The 12,051-nt window shown below is 41.7% G+C and overlaps 1 protein-coding gene across 1 annotated transcript in view; it reads right to left on the reverse strand.

Moving 5' to 3' along the window:
• The window catches only part of LOC118660771 (adenylate cyclase type 10-like), a 41,387-nt gene that overhangs the window by 28,020 nt on the left and 1,316 nt on the right, over nt 1-12,051 (reverse strand). Inside the window, 8 exon segments of the mRNA XM_036318432.1 lie at nt 11-202; nt 770-858; nt 952-1,042; nt 1,327-1,532; nt 5,691-5,834; nt 6,575-6,613; nt 10,244-10,348; nt 11,148-11,565. Coding sequence (XP_036174325.1) covers nt 11-202; nt 770-858; nt 952-1,042; nt 1,327-1,532; nt 5,691-5,834; nt 6,575-6,613; nt 10,244-10,348; nt 11,148-11,565 — 1,284 coding nt within the window.

Consider the following 12,051-nt stretch of genomic DNA (forward strand, 5'->3'; position numbering starts at 1 on the left):
TTGTACTTACTTTCTCAAACATAAAGATCTGGCTCAGCTGGCCACCCCCTTTCTCTATGACTGTGGAGATGTACAATGCAGCCTCCTGGATAAGATGACACAAATGCAACATCCATCCTGTCTTGTGAAATTCTAGGCTGACCAAAACCATAGTCACGGTACGAAATTCAGATATATACTCCATAGGTTGGCCTTCGTCAATCTACAAAGACAGTGAGTTACCCTGCCTGTATTGCCAACTGCCAGTATCATGTTTAGGAATTTTAATTCTACTTTCTGTGGTGAGTAGGACAAAATAAGTTAAGGGTATCAGACCAAATCTTAAAAGAAAATTCAGGTTTGAGAGATATATAAGATATACAAACCAGTACACTTGGAATGAAAATGGTTTGACTTTAAATCTAATTCACTGCTGAAACTTGTTAAGCTTTTATATTTTCTAAGAGTTAGTTGGTATTTCCAATTCCATTAGTCATTACATATGTTTATATATACACACTTAGTCAACACATATTAATTAAGTATATACTTACTCTATACCCTGCTATACAGTATATTAGTTTCTTGAGGGACAAACTGAAAAACAAATATGGCTTTTACTTTCTAGGATTGAGAAATCTAATTAAAATTTTAGGACAGGTCATCACAATAATTGGTGCAGGAGACAAACAAACTGGGTCAGTGCAAATAGGACATCACATATAAATGTACACTTGTTCACACAAACACATGCACAGTCTACACGATGACTCAAGAACTAGAAAATAACCTTCTTCAAGAGGTTTTTCATTATGTGCTTCCGCAGAGTTTGCTCAAGTGCAGAGTCTGGATCCAACTCCAGGGCAGTTCTTAGAGTATCTGAGAAAAGGAAAACAAATGAAATGTCTCCAGCCTTGTTGAAAATTAATCTTTAACATTTTGGGCTTGGGTAGAAAGAACAAAGTAACTTACTAGCACTTGTCCGGTAATGTGGCAGATAATTGAGGCACTTGTCAAAATGCTCATCAAAATCAAATGGGTCAGTGATCCGCATATCTCTTAACTATAGAAAGAAAACTGCTCAATTCTGTGCCCACCCATCAACTGAATTACTGTTGGTTCCTTAACATAGGGGCCGAGGATGCCATCTCCTTTGTTTATTATTTATCCTTTTAGCCTTACTGTTCCGCCTCATCTTTCTGGGGAAATATCCCCCACCTCCCTCCAAAATAGAGTTCCAACGGTTGTTGTTTTGGTTAGGCAGTATGTACCACCACCAGAGCACTGCCTGCCATGTGCAGGAGAAAGGCCTTTGCAGAATGGGAATGGATGGTGGCAGCCTCTTACCTTCACAGCTTCATCCTCCTTCATGATTTCCACTTCAAACATGTACTGTTCACAGAGTGTCCAGCAGTTCCAGGACAAGACAATCTCATTTGCCTGAGCCAAACGCTGAGCTAACTGGACATCATCTACATCCCGCCCAATCACCAAGAGGTACTGTCGTTGCTCATCTCCAACGATAACCTGGGAAATCCGACCTGCAGACAGACCTATCCAGAAAAAAGGAGGCAAGTGGTGAATAGCCAAACTCAACTGAATATACAAAGGGACGGGTCTGGAATCCTCACACTGCTCTCTGCATCATGCCAATCTTGTATTGCCCATAGTTGCAGAAATATTAGATGAGCTCAACTTGAAAAATAACACCTTGCCTCAGATTTCTTTCTGTCTCAAACACAGCTAGAGACACTCAAACAAGTCAGAGGTGTATGGGGGAAGAAACAAGAGATCCTAAACTTCTAAGAGTCTTGTCTCTAAATTGCTCTTCTAATGGACAACTAAAGCCTGCTGGCAGAGACCTAATGGTTATGCTCAGACACTGCTGTCACAGTGACCACAGCATCCCTCCTCGTATGTAACCCGGGCTGATGAATAGATAATATTTTAATAGACATGGGCTAAGTCACCTAATCCAACTAAAAATAAGGGAAAAATGGCAGAGACATATGCTTTTGGCCAGTATGGACAACATGTAGTGAATTTACCATAATGTTCAGAACTAATAAATTGGAAAAATACACAACATAATTTTCAAGATACTGGGATATCAGGTAATGGAAAACAATGATGCCTGAGAAATGGGAAAACAAGGTGAACCCTCTGATATGCCAACTACTGTCAAGTTTCCAGGACACATCTTGGGGAGTGGAAACCCAGGTGCAGCCCAGAAGACTCCCTGAGTTGGAGACAAAGCTAGGAGTGTGAGTAGGGCAAGGTGGCTAGAGGCAATAGGGCAGTGTGCCTACTGAGGAAAAACTCCAGCAATCTGTACAGGGTCCCTCAAGCTTTTAGCTGAGTACTAGTAAGTGCATCAATATGAAGAAACCACCTGAGGCCTGGGAAAGAATCACCTGAAAAGATTAGAAGGAACAATCCCCAATATCACACAGGGCTGGGAATAGTTCCTGTCCCCACTGGCCAGAGTGTCAAACTTAGTAATTCTCAGGACATTGAAGGGGCTTGCCTCAGGATTGGGGCAAAACTAGCCCTAGACTAAACACAACTCTGGTCCCATCCAACAAAGTTTAAAAGTGAAACCCTAAAGGATCAAGCTACCCACATCTCAGAATGAAGTTCAAGAATATTATGGCAAGATTTTATAAATCTAGCACTCAGCAAGGTAAAATTCACAATGCCTGGCACACACTAAAAGTTACCAGACATGCAACTTTTTGGATAATACGATCCACAGTGAGAAAAAAAAAAATCAATCAATCAAACACAACCCAGAATAACACAAAAGATAAAATTAGTAGACAAGAATATAAAAAGAGTTATAACTACATTCCATATATTCAAGAACCTAGAGAACAGGCTGAATAGAGACATGAAAGATAAATAAGGACCTAAATCAAACTTCCAAGGATAAAAACTACAAGGCTTGAGATAAAAAATACGTAAGGCAGGAATAAAAGTAATTGCAAAAAAAATTGCAATAAATAGCAATAGAAACTATCCAAAATGAAAGACATGGAAAAACAAAACAAAACAGTGAACACAGCACCAGTGAGTCATGGAACAATTTCAAGCAGTGTATAGCATGTTGTAACTGGACAGAAGAAGAGGGAAACAGAAAAAAAATTGAAGAAATAAAGGCAGAACATTTTCTAAATTTGATAACTAAAATCCTAGAGATCAAAGAACCTCAATGAACCATAAGCACAAGAAGAAAGAAAAGAAAAACAAAACACTAAAAAATACCAAGGCACATCATAAGATGACCTAAAACCAGTAATAAAGAAAAAATCTTTAAAAGCAGCCAGAAGAGCCCAACCAGGCGTGGCTCATGGTTGAGCATCGACCTAGGAGCCAGGAGGTCATGGCTAGATTCCCGGTCAGGGAACATGCCCAGGGTTGTGGGCTCGATGCCTGGTGGGGAGCGTGCAGGAGGCAGTCGATCCATCATTCTCTCTCATCATTGGTGTTTTTTTTTTCTCTCTCTCTCCCTTTCCCTTCCTCTATGAAATTAATTAAAAAAAAAAAAAACAAACAGCCAGAAGGAAAAATAAAAAGACACATTATATACAAAGAAATAATGATGAAGGCAGATTTCTTGTTGGAAACATCACAAGCTAGAAGATAGAGCAACAGCTTTAATGTAAGAGAGAAAAAAAATATGTCAACCTAGAAATTAATACCATTGAAAATATCTTTCAAAAAAAAAGATTTAGCCCTGACCAGTGTTGCTCAGTGGATAGAGTGTCGGCCTGTGGATTGAAGGGTCCTGGGTTCAATTCTGGTCAAGAACATGTACCTTGGTTGCGGGCACATCCCCAGTAGGGAGCATGCAGGAGGCAGCTGATTGATGTTTCTCTCTCATCAATGTTTCTGACTCTCTATCCCTCTCCCTTCCTCTCTGTAAAAAATCAATAAAATATATATATATTAAAAGATTTAAATAAAGATTTTTCCAGACATACACACACTGGAAACACATCTCCAGCAAATTCATACTACGAGAAATGTTAAAGTTCTTCAAACAGACAATGAAAAGGGCATGAAGAAATTGGAACCTGCATTCATTGCTAGAGGGAAAATAAAATGGTACAATCACTTTGGAAAAAAGATTAGCAATTTCCCTTTTATTTATTGATTGATTTTTAGAGAGAGAGAGAGAAAGAAAAAGATCAATTTGTTATTTCACTTATTCATTCATTGTTTGATTCTTGTTGTGCCCTGACCTGAGATTGAACCTGCAACCTTGGCATGTCTGGAAGACGCTCTAACCAACTGAGCTACCCAATCAGGACAAGATTAGCAATTTCTTAAAAAGGTAAACATACATCTACCATATGACCCAGGCCCTCTACTCCTAGGTATTTACCCAAGAGAAATGAATATGTATGTCCACACAAAGACTTGTACACAGATGTTCATAACAGCTTTATTTGTAATAGCCAAAAGTGAGCACTCAATTATCCAGCAAAAGTGAGTAGATAGCGGCTCTATGAAGCACACCCGTACCTTTCCGCACACCCTTCTGGCCCCAGGGCTCTCTATTCCCTGCTGTAGCATGCCTGAACCTCTTCGTCTTTCATCTTTCAAGGAGCATCTCTCTCTCCCCACTAATCTCTAAGGGCCCTTTTGCTATAGCTTGTTTCCTGAGCCCATTTCTTCTACAGCTCACTTCTACCTCTGTGACTTTCTAAATAAAACTTTCTCTTATAATTTGAGTCTTGGCTCTGAATTCTTCTCTTAGCCATAACTTGAAAAAAACTGAGTGGAGAAACAAATTGTAGTCAATCCATACAATGAAATACTACTTGTTCTCATATATATTTTGGAGATACTGCTATAGCAGAACATATTTTTGAAGTTGCAGAGAATCTCATTGAGTAGACATATTTAGTGCTTAATCAGTCTCCTACAGATGGACTGTTTTCAACCTTTTATTATAAACCATATTGTAATCAATAATCTTGTACATATGACATTTCATGTATCCTCAGGTATTCCTATAGAATAAATGTTCAGAAGTGGGATTGCTGGGATAAAGAATAAATACATTTGCCCAGCTGGTATGGCTCAGTTGGTTGAGCATTGCCCTGCGCACCATGAGGTTGCTGGTTCCATTCCCAGTCAGGGAACATGCCAGGGTTGTGGGCTCAATCCCCAGTAGGAGGCATGCAGGAGGCAGCTGATCAATGTTTCTCTCATTGATGTTTCTCTCTCTTCCTCTCCCTTCCTCTTTCTCTAAAATCAATAAAAATATATATTTAAAAAAGAATGCATTTATAATCTTGATTACTGAATCATCTTCCATATGTTATATCATTGTTGATTCCTACCAGTACCACATAAGAAGGCTTACTCTTCACAGCCTCAATAGTATGTTTAGCATCTGAATTTTTTAGATGAGAAATGATCTCAATTGGCATTTTTCTTATTATGAAGTTGACCATCTTATGTATTTCTTTGTTTATGTACTATTTATTCATGTCCATTTTTCTCTTAGAATGTTAGTTTTTTTATTTCTATATGTTTTTTATTTCTCTGTGTTCTTTCTATGTTAAAAAAAATTCATCCTTTGTCTACATGATATAAGTTGCAAATATTTTTACCCAATTTATCTTTTGGAATTTTTATAATGTTTTTTTTTTTTCCTGTGGTTGTTGTTTTCCAATTGGATATCTTTTAGTAGCTACTACCTATCTTTAGCTGCAGGTCCTGGCCTTCTCTGGTATGGTAGACCCCAAATTTCTCCTGTATCTCCAGACTGCATTTTGCCACGAGGGTAATGATGTCACTCAGTTGATTCTGTTCCACTGTCCAGAGTGCCAGGAGGACATTCCCTGCAGAGACAGAAGATAGGCTGACAGAGGTCAAATATCTGGACTCACTTGACCAGGACAAAGACCCCAATAATGCAGAAGGTATCATGCAAGGTGTCAGGCAAGGTTTCTTGGCTCTATATATGATGCTTGCTTAAAATATTGCTTTAGATCCTCAAAATGACTTGAGCATATAAATAAAGATGACTAGGTAGAAGCTGAAATGTTACTAAGGTTTAAAGATAGTTTAAGGGTAGTTTAATAATAGTTTTGCTAATCTTCCTTCCACCAATATACTAAAAGATGATGAGGGGTACTTCATAAAATATAGGTTCATATTCAAATGTAATTTTATGGTTGGTTTAAGTTTAAATTAAAAGATGGTTCAACAGTGTGGCATAAAGCTGTTAATGATCCTAAGAGTTCTCCAGATAGGAGACTTTTTACTCCTCTCTGTCTTACATTTAGTTTCTGCTACTAATGACTAAGTTTCTCATTAGTTTACTCACGAATACTCTACAGGCACTTGTTTTTCTGTCATTCAATCTAAGCAAAATGTAAAGCAATGTGAGCTTAATATGGGCAAGGCTTTCCCATTAGACTGGGAGACCCCAGAGATTGTGTCTTTCTCATCTTCGTTTCTCCAAGCCCAGCATATATTAAATAACCAAACAATGTTGAATAAACAAATATGCCATACTCCACCTAAATATAGTCTTCCTCCCTTAGTCCATAAAATATTCAGGAAAACTGAAAGATACCTGTGATATTTAGGATATCTCCTCCAAAACAGAGGACATCTGAAATTGAGTAAGGGAGAGAGGAAAATAAGTCAAAATCAGAGCTATACCAGATCATTGAAGAATCATATGTGATCAAAAAATGACCTACTGAGTTTTTCCTTATATCTTTTCAGGTCTTTTTGTGTATTTCAAGGCTTAGGTTCCTTCTCCCTCCCTTCTAGCTTCTCCTCAAATCCACCTTTACTTATACATATCACTTTCTCTAAAATGGCAGAAATACTTCTGTTCCTTCCAAGCTACCCCTTTATTTGTCCTCTGGATCCTCGCCTGGCTTACCCTCTCAAGAATTTCACTCCGTCCCTTATCTTCTATTGGATCATTCCTAGAAATATTTTAAAAAACAAAATAAAACACAACAAAATTAACCTACCTATTTTTGACTTTACCTTCTTCTCTAGCTATTAGGGCCATTTTTTTTGTGCTACATTCCCAGTAAAAATATTCTCAAGAGTTGACTATATACAATTTTCTCCTCATAACCTATTCATTCAATATTTTTCTCTACCATTCTCTTCTCAGCTTACTCCAATCTGACTTCCATCTCTGTCACTTCACCAAAATTATCAAGATCATCAACAACATTCATCTTGCTAAATTCAGTATTTTCTGACCTCACTGTATTAGACACCTTTCATTTTCAACCCAGCTAGCCACCACCTCTTTTTTTTAGAGACACTACTTCCCCTTTGGTTAGGTAAATACCACAATATTCTACACCTCACTGTCTGTCTTATCGACTCTTTTGTAGGTTATTTCTCTTTCTCCCTAATCATAATCCTCGCCTGGAGTTCTTCAAGCCTCAGTCTTAGGCTCTTTCTCTTTATTTATATTCTCCCCATCAACTCACTTTGATTTCTCTATTTGAATGATTTATTGACATTTCAAACTCAATATATTAAAAAAAGAATCCTGATTTTCTTTCTCAAAGCTCAGACTTTCCCATTTTGGTAGGTGATGCCACCATCAATTCAGTTATGAAAGCTGAAAACTTGAGTCCCTTTCCTCACTACTTCCCACTGAAAAAATAATCAGCCCGGCTGGTGTGGCTCAGTGGTTGAGCATTGGCCTATGAACCAGGTCACAGTTCAATTCCCAATCAGGGCACATGCCCGGGTTGTGGGCTCAGTCCTCAGTGTGAGGCACGCAGGAGGCAGCCAAATAATGATTCTCTCTCATCATTGATGTTTCTATATCTCTATCTCTCTCCTTTCCTCTCTGAAATCAAAAAAGAAAAGAAAAAATACATCAGCTAATCCTGTGTGTTGAACCTGCAAAATATAAAGGGTGTCCCCCCAAAAATGTATACACACTTTAACAGCTGGTAGCTTAATTTTGAAAATAAAATGTGTTTTAATAGACACTGTCTTTATATAATTATTCAAAGTATGTGTATATGTTTTGGGGGGACACCCTATATATAAAATCAATCCATCGCCATACGACTCCACTGCCATATCTTAAGACCATTATTTTCAACCTTGGCTGCGCAATGGAATTGCCTGTAAAACTTTTAAAATTCCAACTCCTGGGCCTACCTCAAGATAGTCTGATTTAACTGATGTAGACATCAGGACTTTGAAAAGCTCCCCAAGTGGTTATCTAACATGCCGCCAAGGTTGAGAACCACTACCCTAGACCAATTCTCCATCATCTTTAACAGCTGTTCCAATGATCTCGTCCAGCTTCCATTCTTACCACCTACTCTTCTTCAGCTCCCTATAATCCAATCCCCCCAAGGCAGCTAACATGAGCTTTTAAAAAATGTAAATCAGCCCTAACTGGTTTGGCTCAGTGGATAGAGCATTGGCCTGCGGACTGAAGGGTCCCAGGCCAAGGGCATGTACCTGGGTTGCGGGCACATCCCCAGTGGGAGATGTGCAGGAGGCAGTTGATCGATGTTTCTCTCTCATCGATGTTTCTAACTCTCTATCCCTCTCCCTTCCTCTCTGTAAAAAATCAATAAAATATATTTTTAAAAAAATGTAAATCAGATCATACTCCCTTGTACTGACATGTATGACCCAAACTCCTTACGATGGCTTATCCAGTGGTTGGCAAACTGCGGCTCGCGAGCCACATGTGGCTCTTTGGCCCCTTGAGTGTGGCTCTTCCACAAAAATACCGACTTCTGCGCATGGGCCATGAAGTTTCAATCGCACTGTACATGCGCGCCCACACATGATATTTTGTGGAAGAGCCACACTCAAGGGGCCAAAGAGCCACATGTGGCTCGCAAGCTGCAGTTTGCCGACGACGGGCCTTACAGCTTGATGATCTCCAACCTCACCTCAAGCCACTTTTCTTCCACTAGCTATGCTCTAGCCCAGGGAGGGGAACCTTTTTTTCTACCAAGTGCCATTTGGATATTTTTAACATCATTTGTGGGCCATACAAAATTATTAACTTAAAAATCAGCCTGCTTTAATGAATTCACCCCTAATGCCTTGGCTGGGCCAGATCAAATGATTTCGTGGGCCTTATGTGGCCCACAGGCCAGATGTTCCCCACCCTGGCTCTAGCCACACTGGCCTTCTCACTTCCCAGAATATGCCAAGTTTTCTCCCATCTCAGAAACTTTGTACTTGGCTTTCTTCCGTCTGAAATGCTGTACACTTGGCTCTTCACAAGGTGTTCCTCTCACCATTTACCTCTCAGCCTAAACACCCCCTTTGATTACCCTAATATAGAAACGCTCACCCTATAATTCTTCTTAACCATCACACCCTATTTATTTCCTTTGTAGAATGTATAATCTATAATTGTTCATTATTTGTCTATCCCACAAGGACAGGTACTATGTCGTATGTACCTGTATTTCTAGTACCCAGAAGTTCCTGATGTTACAATTCCTAATTCATAACTTCTATCTCCCCCTTTCATCTACACTTGGTGAGAATTGAAAGACCTTTAACACTTGCTCCTCATGGGTTAGGGGTCGGTCAAAGAATCGTTTCTAAAGGAGACGGCGCAAAGTTAGTATTCTGGTGACTCTCAGAATGATGGATATAACTGCATGGGGCACCGTCCGCCAAGAACCGGAATGTTATATAGGTACTAAAGGGTATAGGGCCAGAGTAATTCCTGTTGGGTGGGCCTAACCAGACTGAAAGGTGAACAACAGGGTTTTGCACCCTCTGCACCTATTATAGTGCATGTCACAGAGTGGGAACTCAAAAACACGTTTACTGAACAAAGAAGGAGTTTCTTTTCCAAATTAGGCAAATATGCGCGAGCTTAATACATGGCAGAAAATAAACACTCATTCCTACCTCACAGGACCAAAATGCAATGCTGGCACGGGAAGGGGTTTTCTAAATTATATTTGATATACACACATGAGGCACGTTACATTATTGTTAGAAGAGACAGCCTGAGGAATGCTTTATTTTGAAATAAAACACAAACATGCAAAGTTAAAACTAGCTGTTGTTCTGTTTCTGAACATTGAGTCAACGGGATGCGAGACTGGACAGAATGGCAGATACAAAGAGCTAGCTTGCCGGAACAAATGTAAGACTGAAAGAATGGTCCTTCAGTGTCCCTTCTAAGGTACCCCAGGACCCCTTCCATCGCCAACCCGCGGGAGCCCAGGCCACGCCTCCTTGCCCCCCTGCAATGGCCACTCACGCTCGATGATGTCACTAATGTAATAACTGAAAATGTGGGCCAGTTTGTCCAGGTCATCTTCCGACTTGCAGGTCAGGCTGAACCTGTCCATCAATGCTGTGAACCCTAGCCAACAAAGCAGAGATGATTACGTTAGCTGACAATCCTCAACTTTTATTGCCTCCACGTATCAGACCCGGGTAAAGGGAGCAGATGTCTTTTTATTTTTTTAAATATGTTTTATTGAGTTTTTACAGAGAAGGAGAGGTTAGAAACATCGATGAGACAGAAACATCCATCAGCTGCCTCCTACACACCCCCTACTGGGGATGTGCCCGCAACCAAGGTACATGCCCTTGACCGGAATCGAACCTGGGACCCTTCAGTCTGCAGGCCGACCCTCTATCCACTGAGCCAAACCGGTTAGGGTGGGAGCAGATGTCTGGGCTTTAGCAGCCCCATCGTCCTGTCAGGGGGCGGGGAAATCGGGTTCACTGCTCCAGGAGCTGCAGACCGTGAAGCCAGCGCCCCCTCGCCCACCCTTCCCTACGGCGCCCTGGCCGAGGGACCCTCAGGATTTCTCCCCACGTGAGAGGCAGGCAGCACACGGGAACAGGCTCATGCTTTGTGGAGAGCTCGTAGTTTGAGCTCCTTGAATCTCTCATCTTCATGACACACACGCTCCCTAGACACCCGTTAAATGAACAGCCTCTCAGTGTTATGAGTCGCAATTTCATGCTTTCTGAAGAGAACCCAAGGGCTAAGCCAGAGCATCCCTAGCGGCGTCCTCCTGCTCGGAAACGGCGCTGGTCCCCGCGGGCGACCGGCAGAGAAAGGCGCCTGAGCTCCCGCGGCTCTGGGAGCGGAGGCCCAACGGCCGCCGCCGGGGCGGGCCGGGGAGCGACGCGCCTGCCCTCGCCCTCACCCGTCACGTGGACGCCAAGGAGGACGCCCTGGGCCGTGGCCAGCTCGGCTTCTGGTGCCCGGGGCTTCCGGAAGACCAGCAGGTCGGGAAGTAGCGCCGCCAACCGGGCCTCCACTGGCCACAGAAGCGGCGCCCTCTCCCGGTCGCCGGTCGCCATGACGGCGGCGGGGTTGCCCGCCGACCTACCGGAAACAGGGCCCCCCGAGTAGCAGCCAATTAGCGTGGCGGTCCTGGCGGGGCCCTCCCACCAACCAATCAGTGTGGGCTTTCTTGCGGCACCGCCCCACCTGCCTCCGGCCGCCGCTGCCCTTGCTCTGGCTGCCGGGGCGGAGGGCGGGGCAGCTAAGAGCAGGGCTTTCAGAGCCGCAATGAAACAGGGTAGTGAAGATGCTTCTACCACAAAGAATATCTGGGGTGACTATAGTAGTGGTCTTTGCGTCGTATCACGGCATCTGGCTAAAGCAAACTCAGGATGGTTTTTAAACTGAACAGTTACACTAAGGTTATTTTACTCTTGGCCCGTTTCAATCGTTAGGGGAGAGATTCTTCTATTTCTGCGGTCTGCCAGGATTGGTCTATCGGGTCTCATGGGAGCGCTCCCAATGGCTGTTTTTCTCACTTCTGTATGATAATGACATACTTAAGTTCCCAATCAGTTGCTCAGATTCAGAGAGAACACAAAGCAGTACAACTATGAGTACACTGTGGGTTTTTAACAATCAGAAAAGTATTTTTGTCTTTCCTGCAGAAATTAAACATTTTTATTTTCACTATAGTTCTACAACACCTAATAAATCAATGCCATTTTGGTGGGCTAATTTTACTCAAGGTATTCTTCTTTGCATTTTTATAACACTTCCAGTAACACCAAATATATGATCAGACCACAGATGACAGAAAATAA

The sequence above is a fragment of the Myotis myotis genome, unplaced genomic scaffold (genome assembly GCF_014108235.1).
Source record: "Myotis myotis isolate mMyoMyo1 unplaced genomic scaffold, mMyoMyo1.p scaffold_m19_p_7, whole genome shotgun sequence".
Lineage (NCBI taxonomy): Eukaryota > Metazoa > Chordata > Mammalia > Chiroptera > Vespertilionidae > Myotis > Myotis myotis.